At 46.0% G+C, this 16,952-nt stretch overlaps 1 protein-coding gene across 2 annotated transcripts in view; it reads left to right on the top strand.

Moving 5' to 3' along the window:
- Positions 1 to 16,952, top strand: part of PARP6 (poly(ADP-ribose) polymerase family member 6) — a 100,704-nt gene that overhangs the window by 37,285 nt on the left and 46,467 nt on the right. For both annotated transcript variants that reach the window (XM_088446359.1, XM_088446351.1), the window contains exons 9-13: positions 13,656 to 13,836; positions 15,415 to 15,468; positions 16,125 to 16,220; positions 16,313 to 16,405; positions 16,485 to 16,610. In XM_088446359.1, coding sequence (XP_088302485.1) covers positions 13,656 to 13,836; positions 15,415 to 15,468; positions 16,125 to 16,220; positions 16,313 to 16,405; positions 16,485 to 16,610 — 550 coding nt within the window. The remainder of the gene's footprint in view (positions 1 to 13,655; positions 13,837 to 15,414; positions 15,469 to 16,124; positions 16,221 to 16,312; positions 16,406 to 16,484; positions 16,611 to 16,952) is intronic.

Genomic DNA, 16,952 nt, shown 5'->3' with positions numbered 1-16,952 from the left:
GAGGATAGAGTGTAACAGAGGCTGATGTAGCAGAGGATAGGGTGTAACAGAGGCTGATGTAGCAGAGGAGGATAGGGTGTAACAGAGGCTGATGTAGCAGAGAAGGATAGTGTGTAACAGAGGCTGATGTAGCAGAGAAGGATAGGGTGTAACAGAGGCTGATGTAGCAGAGAAGGATAGGGTGTAACAGGGTGATGTAGCAGAGGAGGATAGGGTGTAACAGAGGCTGATGTAGCAGAGGAGGATAGGGTGTAACAGAGGATGATGTAGCAGAGAAGGATAAGGTGTAACAGAGGCTGATGTAGCAGAGGAGGATAGGGTGTAACAGAGGCTGATGTAGCAGAGAAGGATAGGGTGTAACAGAGGCTGATGTAGCAGAGAAGGATAGGGTGTAACAGAGGCTGATGTAGCAGAGGAGGATAGGGTATAACAGAGGCTGATGTAGCAGAGAAGGATAGTGTGTAACAGAGCCTGATGTAGCAGAGAAGGATAGGGTGTAACAGAGGCTGATGTAGCAGAGAAAGATAGGGTGTAACAGAGGATGATGTAGCAGAGAAGGATAGGGTGTAACAGAGGCTGATGTAGCAGAGGAGGATAGGGTGTAACAGAGGCTGATGTAGCAGAGGAGGATAGGGTGTGACAGAGGCTGATGTAGCAGAGAAGGATAGGGTGTAACAGAGGCTGATGTAGCAGGGGAGGATAGGGTGTAACAGAGGCTGATGTAGCAGAGGATGATATGGTGTTTCAGGGTGATGTAGCAGAGGATGATAGGGTGTAACAGAGGAAGATGTCGCAGAGGATGATAGGGTGTAACAGGGTGATGTAGCAGAGGATGATAGGGTGTAACAGGGTGATGTAGCAGAGGATGATAGGGTGTAACAGGGTGATGTAGCAGAGGATGATAGGGTGTAACAGGGTGATGTAGCAGAGGAGGATAGTGTGTAACAGCGGGTGATAGATGTAGCAGAGGATAGTATGTAACAGAGGGTGATAGATATGGTAGAGGAGGATAATGTGTAGGAGAGGGTGATAGATGTAGCAGAGCAGGACAGAGCTGAGTTGTGTATGTTGTAATCACATTTACTAAAGTGCTCCTGACCAGAAGACTTACATATAAAGGGCTGTGCATATCAGATTGCCTCCTGTGTGTGTAGGGAGATCGGCAGCTCCATGACACTGTTCTTCATGTTAAACAGCATGTGAAAGCTCTTGCGTGCTGCCAGGTCCCGGAGCATGCTGGGAAAGAGAGTTTCCCAAGCTACGCGCTAACACTCCATGGAGTGAAAAGTACACTTCAACTCCCTTGAGTCACCTTGCATAGGAGTAAGTCAAGCAGACTGCTCTTCTCCCGAGGCTAGCCGAAGCAGATGACTGCTTACAGCTTCCTGATTGCGTTCCACAGTAAATCAGCCGGGCAAGCTTTGCAGCCTGATTTACTGTGGCTGATTTACGGGTGAGCCGGCTGTGATGGGGGGACAATGTGACCGGCCCAGCGGGAAATCTGCCGCTGTCCCGGCAGCACAATCAGCCCCTGCCTGTCTGAGCTCCAGTCTTTGATGCGCGGCAATGGATTGATGAACAGGGGGGGTTTCTGGGTACTCGGAAACCCCCCCTGCGTGCGCGTATGAGATGAGTGAATGATTCGAGTCACTCAGTGTTTGGTGAGTCGAGACACACACCTCCCCTAGCCTCTCTGTCAGTGGTAGCTAGTGAATGGCATCTCCGCCCCCTACACTGCTGATCCGACCTGATCATACTTCTGTGCACTGTGGGCCTGATTCAGAGCCGGACGCTCTAACCAGAGCGCTCGCTCTGAATCAGGGCCCTCCTACCCAAAAATGGAGCGGCCTCCTGGCCGCTCGCATAGCTGTGGGTAACCACCCACAGCTTATGCGAGCGGCCAAAAAGATGGTCGCAATGGCAAGACCATCGCGACCATCGGGCTTGCGACGAGACCCTGCGGTAGGGTCTCGCTGCCGCAAGCCCAGGAGTGCTTTTGGCTCTATCAGAGCCAAAAGCACTCCCACTGACATCACTAGTGATGTCAGTAAGGCCGGCCCCAGACGGTAGGCGTTCCCATGGGAACGCCTCCGTCTGGGCAGCAACGGCCCCGGCACGCCCACCAAAGGGGGCGTGCTGTCACTCACCATCGACAGCACGCCCCCTTTGGTGCGAGACCCATAGCGACAGCTTGGCTGTCGCTATGCGGGTCTCGCGCATGCGCAGGACGGAGCTCCCTCCGTCGTGCGCATACGCATTAGGGCACCATCGACCCGCTTGCGAGCGCTCATCGCTCGCGAGCGGGTCTGAATTAGGCCGTGTCAGATCGGCAGTGTAGGGGGCGGAGCTGTCAGCGACTCACTCTGAGTCGTGCAGCTATTGCCAAGGGCTTCGGGCAGTGCACTGACTCTCCTGAGTCAGTGCAGAGGCTTGAGCTGGCCTGGGGGGCAGAGCTGTCAGCGACTCACTGAGTCACACAGCTACAGCCAGGGCTCAGGGGAGTTCACTGACTCAGGAGAGTCAGTGAAAACCCTGAGCTGTAGTGCTGGGCTGCGGGGGGCGGAGCTGTCAGCGACTCACTCTGAGTCGCTGGCTCCCCTGCTGGCTCCAGCACTTGCGCTATCTAAAGATCCGTGTCTCAAGACAGTGTCTCGAGACACTGCACTGAGTTGAACTCAGTACAGTGAATCGATCTACCCATCCCTACTTCACACTGCTATAGCTGTGACAGTTCCCCCTCACAGTCACAGCCCACACTGCTTCATACATCTAACTGATTTCCCCTCGCCACTCACACTCCCCCCCCCTTCCAGATTACACTGCCCAAACTCCGGGCCCCACCTGACCCCACCCCCTGTTCCCCTCACATCTCCAGCACACTTACCTGCACACTGTGGTGTTGTCTCCTCTCCTGCCGGCATCCTGCTGAGCTCCCCTCCTTCCCAACATCTAGCGCGGCCAGTGTTAGACACTGAGCCTGCGCTGGCTTTCACGCAGAGGAGACAGGAGAGAGAAGGGGATGGGACACATCTGGGCTGACACAGCGGGAACTGCCTGATGTCCCGGCAGCGGCCCAATCAGCCCCTGTTCGGCCTTCTGAAACTGCTTGGGTGTGGGGAAGGTCAGGTGGTCTACAGCTGCGGGCCAGATATAAAAAGTCCCGCGGGCCCCAGCCGCCGCCTGCACCATGTATACCAAGTATTTTTTTTTTTAGACGGCTCAGCGGCGCCCTCCAGTGGCCGGCACTCTTAGGCAGCTGCCTAATGGTAGCGCCAGCCCTGGGTGGGGAAAGGGCTAAGATACTTACCTTTTGATTCCGGCGTACCCAGCCCCTTCAGATTGTGTTAATGACAGGAACAGTTGTCCTTTATCTGTATATATATATATATACATACAGATACATACATGGTGGCTTGCAAAAGTATTCAAGCTCCTAAAAAGTCGACTGATGTGTCTGTATTACAGATGACACTTACACAGTTGTTTCAGGCAGTATTTTTATTGCGGACTAGTAGGCTCTCAAAGTAAATTTCATAGTTTGACTGCAGATTTTGTTTTAAAAAAATAAAAATAAATCTTAAAAATTGCTACTTGCCCTTAAGGCTTCATATATTGCTAGTGGTATTTCGGCAAATATAATAGAACAGCTTATTGTCCATAAGCAATGGACGGATTTCATGCTTGACAAATCAAAGAGTTGCCTTCGCTTTGCAGCCCATGATTATACTTAGGAAGATCGTACTAGTAGATTTTTGGCAGATTTGGCTAGGGCTGAGATCCCTCCTACTACTGTGCACAGACTCGATTACCACCGCGTTCCATGCTCATTTTGTAGATGTATGTCAGTCCAGAGCCCATTATTCTCACTCTGCATTAGTCTACTATTTAGATTGGGAGGTAGTGAGCATCCCGGCGTTCGAGTTGCTGATGGTCAAAATACTGGCGCCGGAATCCCGACAGCGTCGGGATCCTGACTCCAGTATCCCGATGGCCGGCATCCCGAAGGTAAGTATCTGGGGTTAGGGGGAGAGTTATATTTAGGGTTAGGGTATAGGTTTAGGCACTAGGGGGAGGTTTAGGCACTAGGGAGGGGGAGGTTGGGTTTAATCACTAGGGGGGAGGTTTAGGTTTAGGCACTAGGGAGGGTTAGGGGTGGGGGTAGGGGTAAGGGTTAGCGTTAGTGTACATACCTGATAGTGTCGGGATTCTGACTATCGGGATGCCGCTGTCAGTATTCTGACTGCGGCTTCCCGACCTCCGGGATCCCATACCCAACCCTTTAGATCAGATTGTGCTACCCACCCTGTCCGACTCCCATTATCAATATGAGTCATCAGCAGAAGAGATTGAGGACGCTATTAAATCCTTCCAAATAACAAGGCCCCAGGATTGGACAGGCTCCCATTGAATTGTATAAGGCTCACTTTCTTTATCCCTAAGTTATTGGAGATATTTGAAGCCCTGATGGAGACAGGTTCCCTTCCCTCTTCCATGGCCAAGGCCCTTATTGTGATTATCCCGAAGCCGGAAAAGGGCCGCTGTATCTTGACTCCTACAGTCCCATCTCATTATTGCCCACCAACATTAAAATATTGCAGGCTTAATGAGGTTGTGCTTGAAATTGTCCATCCAGACAGAATGGGCTTTAAGCCTGGTAGATCCACTGCCATTAATCTTAGATATCTTGATACCTACCTGCCGGTGGCTACTGACGAGATGGATGAAGCTGTGGTTTTGCCAGAGCCGCCTCTAGGCATAGGAAAACTAAGCAAATGCCTAGGGGCATCCAAGCCTGCCTAGGGCCATTGGAGGTTTTGGACAGGCACAGATTCTGGAAGCTGTTATTGCCGCTGTTCAGCGTCCACGATCCGAGCTCAGCTGACAGCTCCGACCGAGCCCAGCAGCAGCAAACAGTGATCAGTCAGCGGCGGTTTGCAGGGGCACGGCACCTGGGCAGCAGCTAGTGGTTAGCACTGGATGCGGCCTGCCAGCCTGAGCCGGGAACAGTGGGTACCTCGAGTCGGACAGCTGTGCAGACTGCAGCCGCTGCAGTCAAGCAAAGCAAGTCTGGAACTGGGAGAAAGCCGGGGGTTTTGTGGTCCTCACTGCTGGGAGAGGGGTGCTCTGCTGGGATAGGGGTCCTGGGTGAGGGTAGGATGGTTGCTGACACCTCGCTGTGCTGGGAGAGGGGGTGCTGTGCTTGGTGAGGGCCGGAGTGCTTGGTGAGGAGTGTTATCATGCTTGGTGAGGGGGGTGCTGTGCTGGGATAGGGATGCTGGGTCAGGTGAGGTGTGCTGACAGTGTGCTGTGCTGGGAGAGGGGGTGCTATGCTGGGTGAAGGACAGGGTAATGGGTGCTGTGCTGGGAGAGGGGTGCTGTGATCTGTGCTGTGCTGGGAGAGGGGTGCTTGGTAAGGAGTGCTGTGATGGGTGCTGTGCTGTGATCTGTCCTGGGAGAGGGGTGCTGGGAGCGCAGCACCATGGGGAAGCAGCCACAGCACAGTGAGACCACACCCCTTCTGTGATGCCACATCCCCTTTCAGTATGCCACCAAGGGGGCACCACCCAAACTCTGCCTACGGCACTAATTTGGCTAGGGCCAGCTCTGGGTTTTGCCAATTCACGCAACTAAGGCATTTGATTCAGTGGAACGGTTATTCCTTTGGGAGGTCCTCTGTAGGTTTGGGGTGGGCCCTAGCCAGGGGTATGAAGAGCCGTGCCGTTTCCAGGGAGGGGGGGGGGGAATGGCGCAGCCACGCTCCCTTAGGCTAATTTTTTTTTTTATATATATCATTTTTGCAGCACTGGGGAGGGGGGCCCCTCAGCCTGCTCCCCCCACAGGCATAGGAGTCTGCTATGGCTGCTGCTCAGCAGCCGTGAGCAGTCTCCCACTTCAGCCCAGCACACAGCAGCGTGTGCTGGGCTGCTGTAAGAAGAAAAGAGGGGGGGCAGCATCGGACCCTTGCCCCCCACTGGGCCCCTCGAGCAAGCCCGGGTAATTAGTACCCCCCCCCCTCTCAGTGCCCCTGGCCCTAACTTTCTAGCATGGATCAAATTGCTCTGCTCCTGCTTGGCTGCCAGGGTCAATGTAAATGGTTTTGTTACTGAGTCCTTATTATTGGAAAGGGGTACTAGACAGGGATGCCCGTTATCCCCTCTGTTATTCACTCTGACCATCAAACCTCTGGCATTCGGAGTTAGAACTTCCTCAATGATATCCGGCTTCCAAATTACGGGTAGGGAGGGGAAAATTAGCCTGTATGTTGATGACATAATTTTGTTTTTTAACACACATGGAGATTTCCCTACCTGCTCTGCTAGATCTGATGGATAGTTATGGCATCTACTCAAAATTAACTTGGATAAGTCTGTTGTTTTCCCATCCTCCCCACGGTTTCTAAACCACCTACCTATAATCACCCCTGGCGATGGCGTACACAATTTGAAAATCTCAGTATATCGGTTACAAACTCCCTAACTGAGTGTATTTCTTTGAATCTTTGAGAGCCTGATTCATTACGGATCTCAATTGCAAGTGCATAAGCAGATCAGTTGGGCGTGTGTACTGCGCATTCACCGCAGTGCGCGTGCGCAGACCAGTATTGCGATCGCACTGCGATCACGTATGCAGATACAAAGGCATCGCAGAGTGAGTGACAGGATGTCAACGTTTGGGGGTGGTGACGGGAGAGTGGTTGGAGAATGCAGGCTTGCCTGTCCGTTTGAAAGCCATTTCCTGGGCGTGCATGAATTAGTCACAGCTTGAGCACTCACTGCGTGCAACGAGAGTTGCAATTTCTGAGACAGGACAAACTGGCTGTAATTCTGCGTGAGCGGCCGATGTTACTTGATGATACCGATGTATATGCAGGATTGCGAGGTCTTACGGATGTGAGAAAGCAGTAGGGGGCATCTATGCTGGCTGAGCAGTTGCAGACATTAGCATATTTTTGCAGCAGAACTGTGCGTGTAATCACAGCTGCGATCGTAATAGCGATCCGTAGTGAATCAGACCCTAAGTCCCATGATGGGAGAAACTTCCTTTCTCAGTTACGAGGCGTGATAATCTAATTACATGGTGATTCAGCCAAAATTTTTATATGTGCTACAAAACTCCCTTGTATATATCCCTTTAGCTCTATTTGCCATAGTTGCTAGGTATATCTTTCGTATGAGGGAACAGGTGAGCCTATAGGACCCTCTGTTGGGCTAGGGGGGAGGGCCTGGCCAAGGTGAACCTGCGCCTCTAATATCTGACATCCCAATTAGTTCGCCTGTGAGAATGGGTTACCTCGGTGAAACAGGGCGATGCTCCTTTGGCCCTTCTGGAGAAGGCAGGTTTAGATTTTACCACATTACAGGATCTTCTGGCTAAATCCCTTTATTGAAGCAGTCACGTAAAGTCTGGCTTGCTCCTGCTAAGATTATAGGGGACTTGGATCTTGATCCCTGTTCTCCACTTTGAAGATCAGGGATCACAGAAGTATGTAACTTGAGGCCAGATCTGTGTGGCTGTCCTATGGTGTAGCCACGATTGGTCAGTTATATCATGATGGGTCTTTGGGCAGCCTAAAGACAGCACTATATATTGCATGGATACCAGTCCTGCGTGCTACTAGCTCGCAGCCCCCACTTAGCTGCAGCATTATTGACATCCTGCTGCATTGGGGGGCGAAGCGGAGACTGTTTGTAGGCATGGCAAGCCCAGAGTCTACCTAGACCCATCTGTCCGACGGACAGTCTGAGTAAGCTTCGGCTTGCGCAGACTGGCCAAGGACTGCGACCACCACGATGGTGATCCGATACTGCAGATGCCTCCTGCTGCACTTGCAATTCAGTTGTACAATATTGCACGGCCGCTTCCCTGCGTCTGTGCAATACCGTCCACATCAGAATCAGGCCCTGTATTTGGCCGCCGCTCACCACATCCCCTCCCCCCAGTGCTTCAGCCTGTAGCGTCAGTGCAAGACAGGTTGCCTGGATGTGGCTGTGTGGATTTGCTACTGCAGAGAGTCTGTGGCATTAATTGAAAACTATAGTCCACAAGCATCATCCAATCAACCTGAAATACCTAAAGCAAATCTGCACAGAAAAATTGGCAAAATTGCTCACAGTGTGCAAACTTAGGGCCTGATTCACTATGGATCGCTATCCTGCTTATACGCACGCAAAGCAGTTGCTAATATCAGCGGTGATATTTAAATGTTTGCATTCGATGTGCAATCACAGCCTGACATAAGGATGCCCACTTCCCCATACTCACATCCGTATACTTGGCCAACATAGAAAAACAATCGGTAACATTGAGTAATATTGGTCAGTTAATGGAGCTTACGTCAGTGCACGCTGAGGTCTCAGGCGGCCTCTGCCGTTGCAACGCACTGGCACGCCTGCATTGGTCTGACCACCCCCCTTCACCACCCTCAAACGGCACTTCCTGTCAATCACTCTGCCATGAGTCTGTGATCGCAGTGACTAGTTCGCGCACTGCGATGCATGCGCAGTACACAACAATTGACCAATTGTGTGCGTATAAGCAACTGCGTTCCCTGCTGAATCAGGCCCTTAGTTGAATCTTGCCCCAATAGACAAAGCTGTTATTGCCGCAAAAGGTAGTTGTACCAAGTACCAGTCTACAGGGTTTGAATACTTACGCAGGCAACATTTTTCAGTTATATTTTTTTTTTGGAAAAGAAAATTATGCATACAAATAATGAAATGATGAGCTGTTTTGTAACAAAAATACTGTCTAGAACAATCTGTGTAATGTAATTTGTAATTCAGAAAAATCTGTTGACTTATTATGGGGTTGAATACTTTTGAAAGCCACAGTGTGTGTATAAATTGCAACTATATTTTGGGTCATCCATGTCAAGTGGACCAATTGTGAAGATCTTCCCCACCTGCTGATTGTGCACTGCAGAGTTGGTGACAGTTGCACCCACCCCCACTTTGAGGGCCATAGTTTTGCTGCTATTGCATATTGTGAATTTACATTTTCCTAATGTTAGTCTGAAATACAGTACATGCCAACCTTCTTGTCACATTTTATCAAAATTGGAGATGGTCAGGTGGGGACACCTGGTCCACTTGACATGGAGTGACCTTTTCTTCTATTTACAACATAAAATAATCTATGGGGGACATTCAATTAGGTGCGTGAATAGCAAAAATCCCACACCTGCAGGGTTTTTCCTGCAGGTGCAGGATTTTTTCTATTCAATTAGGTGCAGGGTTTTTCAGGTTTTGTTTGCTGGGAAGTTTTCTTTTGCGCACCTCCAGAACACGATAAATTGTTCCTAAACTACATATTTTTATGAAAAAATGGTCGGGAAATGCCCTATGTTCTGGGACCCTGGTGGCACCCCTCCTAATGACTAATTAAGCAATTGCAAGTTCCCCATTAGCTTAATTAGTCAGTGAATACGCAGCTTCTGAAGAGCTGTCTTCTCCCTCCAGCATCTGGACCTGGTCGCCTGCAGCACCATGTGTGCATGTGTGTAATTATGTTGTGTGAGTGTGTGTAAGTGAGTGTGAGTGACTAGTGTGTCTGTGTGAGTGTGACCCCGTGTTTGTCTGAGAACCACCCCCCCGGAGGCAGCTGCAGGGAGAACTACATCTCCCAGCAGCCACCTCCCCTCCCAGCAGCCCCCTGGTCCCCCAGCAGCCTCCTCCCCAGTGCTAACATGGAGGGGAGATGACTGGGAGCCGTGGAGACCACCAGAGACCAGCGGTCCGGTAAGTGTTTTGTTTATTTCTCACTGCAGGGTTTTCAGTGCTAAAAAAAACCCATGTTGATTTTGTTTTTAAATTGAATACGGTGGGTATCGGTAGCGTGCATACCCGTGGTATTCCACAATTGGGCGCGGTTCGCATGTTTTTTTTGTGGAGAAAACCTCGCTCCCAATTGCATATGCCCCTATGTGTCAACTTAATTTCTGTTTAAACATTTCTGAAATATATTTTGTGTAGTATTTTTAATGTGTTCAATGCAATTTTTTACTATAAATATACATACTTTTTATATTTATACAGAATGTACTGTATATAATTTTTTTTGTGCCAACATGGATTATTTACAATTAGTATTATAATTTGGAAACTGTAATTGAGGTTTATTACCTGAGTAGGCTTATCACGTGACTGGTCTATATCATAAGCAGATTTTGTGTTGTCACTCTGCCTTGGTATTAAAGTCACTGCTTGGTATAGAACTGTAATTTATAAGCAGTATGCTGAAATTACATTTCACAATTTAAGGTAAGCTTATTGTAACCTAAATGTTATATGAAAATAATGGTAGATGTATAGATGATAGTCACAGAAAAAGCCTACTGAGGTGATAACTCACAACCTGCCTGCATTTCACCTCTGATATCTGGCTGTCCTACATCATAAAGAGCCACTGTGATGTCACTCAGTTTTGGTATAGAAGTCAGTGATTGCTATAAAACTGTCAGTTATCAGCTGTATCTGTTGAAAGGACATCTCACAGAGTAAGGTCAGCTTATTTTAACCTTAATGTTTTATAAAAATATTAAATTGATAGAGTGCTCAATGAATAGAAAGATAGATCTTAGAGGTGAAATATACACAAATTGAGACTTATCACCTCGCTAGTATGATCATGTGACTATCTGACAGTATAAACAGCCTTTGTGATTTAAGTTTGCTTTGGTACAATAGTCGCTTCTTGGTATAAAACTATCAGTTATTAGCTGTATCTGCTAATATGAATTCCAACACTGTAAGATAAACTAATTTTACCCCAAATAATAGCTAGATAGATGATAGGCAGGTAGGTTGAGTTTTAACACCTCAGTAGGGTGATCATGTGAGTAGCTAACATCATAGACAGCATTGTTATGTCACTCAGCTTTGGTAATAAAAAAGCCACTGCTTGATATATAACTGTTGCAATTGTATCTGCTGATCTGACATCTCACAGGTAATAAAATAAGGTAATCTAATTTTAACTTAGTTGTTATTAATATTAGCTAGAGATAGATAGATGTACAGACAGTCCGTCCAATATTCAGAGGTGAAATGCAGGCAGATGTGATTTATCATTTCGGTAGGCTAATCATGTGACTGGCTAACATAATAAACAGCCTTTGTGATGTCACTCAGCTTTGATATAAAAGACACTGCTTAGTAATAAAAAAAAGTAAATTATCAGCTGTATCTGCTGATATGACTTCTCTCCATGTAAGATAAGCTTGTTTTACTATTAATGTCTGACAGATAGACAGACAGGCCAATATAAGAGGTGAAATGCAGGCAATTTGTACTTTATCATCTATGTAGGCTTAATCTGTGACCGTCTTACATCATAAATAGACTTTGCATAAATGTCATTGCTTAGTATAGATATGTCAGATGTATTTGCTAATATGTCTTATCTAGGTGTAATGTAAGTTAATTTTACCCTAAATGATTGACATAGATAGATAGGCCGATATCAAAGGTGAAATGCAGACAGGTTGTGATTTTTAATAGAAAAAGAATGCATTGGACTGTTTCTTATGCAAAATATCTATAAACACTGTCTGCAATCATAGGATATCTACTAGTATTCCACCAAACAACTACAAAGAAAAAAATAGGTTGCACCTGTAGATATAGTAATTACCACTAGAGGTCAATTTTAATAAAAATGTATTGTGGAAATGCACAATATTTAAACATAAAACCAACAATGAATACTTGAAACAGCATAAAGCTAGGTAATATTAGTAACACACTTATGGAGTTCTCACCCCACTGGGTGTGTCCAAGGATATTATCCTTAGAAGATAGTATAAATAGCAATGTATCTCATAATCCCAACCACTTGAAATGTAGAGATGGCTGCAGGTTCAGAAATAAGAGACTTGGAAGCAGATTTATTTGTCCTGATAATAATTGCAAAATTCTTCTTAAATATGGAGTGTGCTCCAAGTAGATATTAATCACTTATAAAGTTTATAATAACTCTTGATAAAGCATGGAGCAAATATCTACAAGCCATAAAGAATGGAGCTCTCACACTGTAGTGGCAGTAGCGAAGAATTAACAACCACAGTCCTGAGTGTTCCTGATAAGAAATTGCCCATGAAGAAGGATGATAACCTCAATAAACAGCCGGGGAATGAAGGTCTATAAGCCGCATGTGGGGTTCTTGCCTTACATCACTTGAGAGAGTGCTTCCATGTATGGTTAGAAATACAGCAGCCTGCAGTCTGTCTCAGGAAACCACACATGTGAGTAATGGTGCTGTCTCCATGGCTAGCTGTGTATGTGTGGCTTGTCATTGGGCAAGATAGCACAGGACTTGTCCAAATACCAATATAATTCAGTGGGCGCTTGGTATAGATCTGTCAGCTGTATCTGCTTAAATGACATATCACAGTATAAAATAATCTTAAATGTTAAATTCTAATAATCTTGGAGATGGAGTGATGAAATGTACACGGGTTTGTTTTTCACCTCAGTAAAGTAATAATGTTGCTAGTTACATAATAGACCATTTTTGTGATGTCAGTCAGCATTGGTTTAAAAGTCACTGCTTAGTATGTAGCTTTTAATTAGGACAGGGTGCCGATCATGAGAGAGAACACATCCACAATTTCCCCCCCCCCTTTATTTCCCTTTCTGGGAAGGGGGGCAGCGGGACAGGGAGAGGCACAGGAGCACAGCTGGAGAATGGGTCTGCCAACATCAGCGTGTGATCAATGAAGCATCTCAGGGCAGGGTAAATTTTAGCACTTTAATATCGGGCAGGGTACGACTCCTCACTGAAACAGCCTAGCAGGAAAGCTAGTATAGAACTATCAGTTATCAGCTGTATTTGCTGATATGACAACTCATGGTGTATGGTAAGCTTATTTCATTGTTCGATAGAGATAGACAGAAAGTTGGCAGTTGGGAAATGCAGGCAGGTTGTTATTTATCACCTTAGTAGACTGATCAAATGACTAACTAACATAGGCAGCCTTTGTGATGTCAATACTTGATATAGAACTGTCAGTTATCAGCTGTATCTGCTGATATGACAACTTGTGGTATAAGGAAAGCTTATTATAAACAAATTTTTATATGAAAATAATGTTAAATAGAAAGTAAGATAGCAGTTATGAAATATAGGCAGGTTGTACTTTATCACCTCAGTAGGCTGATCATGTGACTGGCTAACATAGACAGACTTTGTGATGTCACTAAGCTTTGGTATCTAAGTCACTGCTTGGCAGGTTGCTTCTTCACAGGGACAGCATGTTTTGGGAAGCGCTGTCCCTGCTGCAGATGTTTCACACACAGCTCAAATATATAAGTGGTGCTAATAAATGTGTTAATAAGCATAGATAATGTTTGCATCTTTAACACAAATATCAATAAAGACTGTACACCACTTAATCTGTGCTCAACAAGTAATGCCCTTGATCCATCGAAGTCCTCTCATTGGTCAAAGCAAACATTTATGTCTCTGTGGCCTCAATTCCATGTATTTTCCTATAAAATGTATTGGAAATTGACAAATGAAGGAATGGGTCTGTGTTTGGTAATTTCCTCTCAGGATGTCAGATGCCTTTGTGTTTAAAGCACTTGTCTATTTGCAACAGTCTTATTGACTATTTATGTGTCTGTACCCAAGTCTATATTAATGCCACTATTGTGCAGGTCTCCTAGTTTCCCTGGAGTTCAGGACTCAACGGTCCGGAGTAGCCTCACAGGATCAGATCTCAGAAGTGGTCTTGCAGGGACAGACCTCCGTGCCACTCGTCTTATGAATAGATCAGTGTCCTGCACTCTAAGAAACCCCAAGCTGGAACTATATGGGAGTCATACCACCACAACACAGGTGAACTTCAATGTAAAATACACACAGATATAGAACTAGTAATTAGTTAAGAGATGTAACTACAGAAATAGCATTAAGTCCAAATATAACCTGCAATTTGGTACGATTTCAGTAATATAGCCGTTACATTTAAAACGTCAATTAGTTTTAAGGCAAAACCAGCCTGGTCTTTCCTTAAAACGAATTGCCACTTTAAATCTATCAGCTATAGCACCGAAATCGCAAAAGGGCCCGCAAATCGCAGGCTGGTACATTTAGGACCTCATTCAGACTGGCTCGCAAGCGCCTATGCGCTCGAAAGTGGGTCAATGTGATGCCCTGTGCATGCGCAGCGGCCGCAGTGCGCAAGTAACGGAACGAGTGACAAATTCACTCGCTCCGGGGCTCGCTACAAAAGGGATGGCTGTCGATATTGATCGACAGCTCGCCCCGTTTTGTTGGTGGGGAAGGGGGGTGGCCGGACAAACGGAGGCGTTCCTGAAGGAACGCCTGCCGTTTGTAGGCGGTCCTACTGACATCAGCAGTGATGTCAGGAGGTAGCTTCCTGCTCTGTCAGAGCAGGAAGCTACCTGGGGCTTGCGGGAGACGAGACCCGACCCCAAGGGTCTCGTCGCAAGCCCCGATGGTCGCGACCATCGCGACCATCACCTGGTCACTCGCTAAAGCTGTGGGTGATTACCCACAGCTTAGCGAGTGGCCAGGAGGCCGGATTTAAAAGAAGAAGCGGCCGTCCTCATTCAGAGCGAGCGCTCGCATTTTGCGAGCGGCTCTGAATGAGGTCCTTAATCCCAAGAAAGACAGTATTTTGTTGAGAGACACAATGGAAAATAGTTAGTCAACTAAACATTGAAACAGGAAATATATCTGTAGGCAATCCCATGAAATAGCAGCAATGACAAAATAGATCATATGGAGAAGTACTATAGAGGTGGTAATATAACAGTCATTAGTATAACTAGAAGTTTGACAGTTAATTAGACGGATATTTTCCAAGTGGCTGCAATAGAAATAGAGAGAAATAGAAATTTGCACATCAAAAGGCAATGGTCAAAAGTACAGTAAGTAAAACCACACCGAAGCACCTGGAGCAAAGAGGCAGTTTTTGTACCATTGGAAGACTATAAATCACCAGATTTAACAAGAAGCAGTTTGGAAAAATGCTGCAAAAACACCCTGAAAATTAGTTGTCTCTGAGAGACATATTTGTGTAAAGAGCCCATCCTGATAGGTTAGTACCCAATGTGGACAAATTATTACTTACCAATCAGAATTGCTGTTCACATGCTCTGTTCAATCAGAGTGCAGCCATTCATTTAAAAAAATTGTTTTTGAAACAAAAAAATGTGTTTGCAGTGGCTTTGCGGCAATATCATCCATTTGCAAACTGGTAGGGATCGACTGCGGGTTCAGTTTAGAAGGTCAAAACGACCTTTAGTAAATATTGTAGCTTTTGGCTGAAACCCGCCATCAAGTTGCTTAGCAAATTTAGTCTTGATTCTCTGCAGATTTCTATGTGGATATATAGAGGCATGCATGTTTATCTGTTGGTTTTCAGATTCATTCTTTCACTCTCTGCAGGTCAGTGGGCACTGCAAGATAGTACCTACTCTGGAGTATGGTTTTTTGGTGCAGGTGAGTTGGCAACAAACATTATTTAAAGCATTATGTATTGATTTCCTCTCATTCTATTTATATTTTCTCTGATAACTCAGTTTTTTTTAGTCCCACTACAGTCTTCTACTTCACATCTTACCATTGCTTGTCACTGTTCTTCTAGACCAGAGATTCCCAAACTCCACCATTCCAGTCCATGTTTTAAAGATATCCATGTTTGAGCACAGGTGACTTAATTAGTACTTCAGTCAATGTGATTTAACCATTTGGACTCAAACATGGATATCCTTTAAGTTTAAAAAGTTTAAACCTGAACTATTATGGCGGAGTTTGCGAACCAATGCTCAATGTGAACCAATGTGACTGTAAGCTCTCACAGATAGGGCTCTCCACCCTCCTGGTTCTCACCCTGTACTATCCTTGTCTCCAGTGCACTCCCACTCACAGTCAGTGACTCTGATCCTTCCTGTCAGCCCACTCCAGGGCACTAGGGTATTGAATGTTACTGTCAATTGCAGTCACTCATTTAGTTGTATCATTATCTCACTGTTTGTTTATGCCCCTGTACTGTTCAATGTATATTTCCCTATACGGTGCTACGGACACTTGCTGGTGAAATATAAATAAAATGATAATACTAATTATAATACTTTATGGTTTTCTCCATTCCATAGATAATGAAGTATGCAGAACAGCGTCTCCCCACTCTAAATGAGTACTGTGTAGTATGTGATGAGCAGCATGTCTTCCAGAACGCATCCATGCTCAAGGTTGGCCTATGACATTAGCATTTCTGTTTGAAAACATGTTATGTTCCTCCTTCCCCATTTACCTTCCATGTCATTCATCTCGCCTCCTGCAGCCAGCAGTGTGTACTAGAGAGCTCTGTGTTTTCTCCTTCTACACTCTGGGAGTGATGTCTGGGGCTGCGGAAGAAGTGGCCACGGGAGCTGAGGTAAAGATAGTTATCAGAAAGTCACCTTATGTGTCACTATGAAAGCCTGCATGTAACCTGTCCTTTATGTCCTCTGTAGGTAGTGGGTCTACTGGTAGCAATGTGTCGAGCTGCCCTGGAGTCGCCACGGAAAAGTATTATATTTGAGCCATACCCTTCGGTAGTGGATCCCAATGACCCCAAAACATTGGCCTTTAACCCTAAGGTAAACTTGATATTTAAATAACCTCTGACCTATAGTGATCCAAATTGTGAGGCTCTAAACAGGTCTAAAGCTGGCCACACACTAGACCAACTTACATCCAACCAGCCAACTTGTTGATTGGTTGAAATGAAAATCTGGTAACGTATGGGAGTAAATGATGATCAGCAATTTGCTCCTAAATACCAGAAAACAGATGAAAATGGTCGTTCAGACAAGTTTGTTAAATGTTTGATTTAAACTATTTGTTCAAACAACAATTTTGGTCCATTTTCCAGCGTTTGGGAGCAAATTGCTGATTGTATTCCTTACCAGATTTTCATTCCAACCAATCAACTAGTTGGC

The sequence above is a fragment of the Taudactylus pleione genome, unplaced genomic scaffold, assembly GCF_031769625.1.
Source record: "Taudactylus pleione unplaced genomic scaffold, aTauple2 ptg000019l, whole genome shotgun sequence".
Lineage (NCBI taxonomy): Eukaryota > Metazoa > Chordata > Amphibia > Anura > Myobatrachidae > Taudactylus > Taudactylus pleione.
The sequence above is the reverse complement of the archived record's forward strand: the minus strand, read 5'-3'. Positions and strand labels throughout refer to the sequence as shown.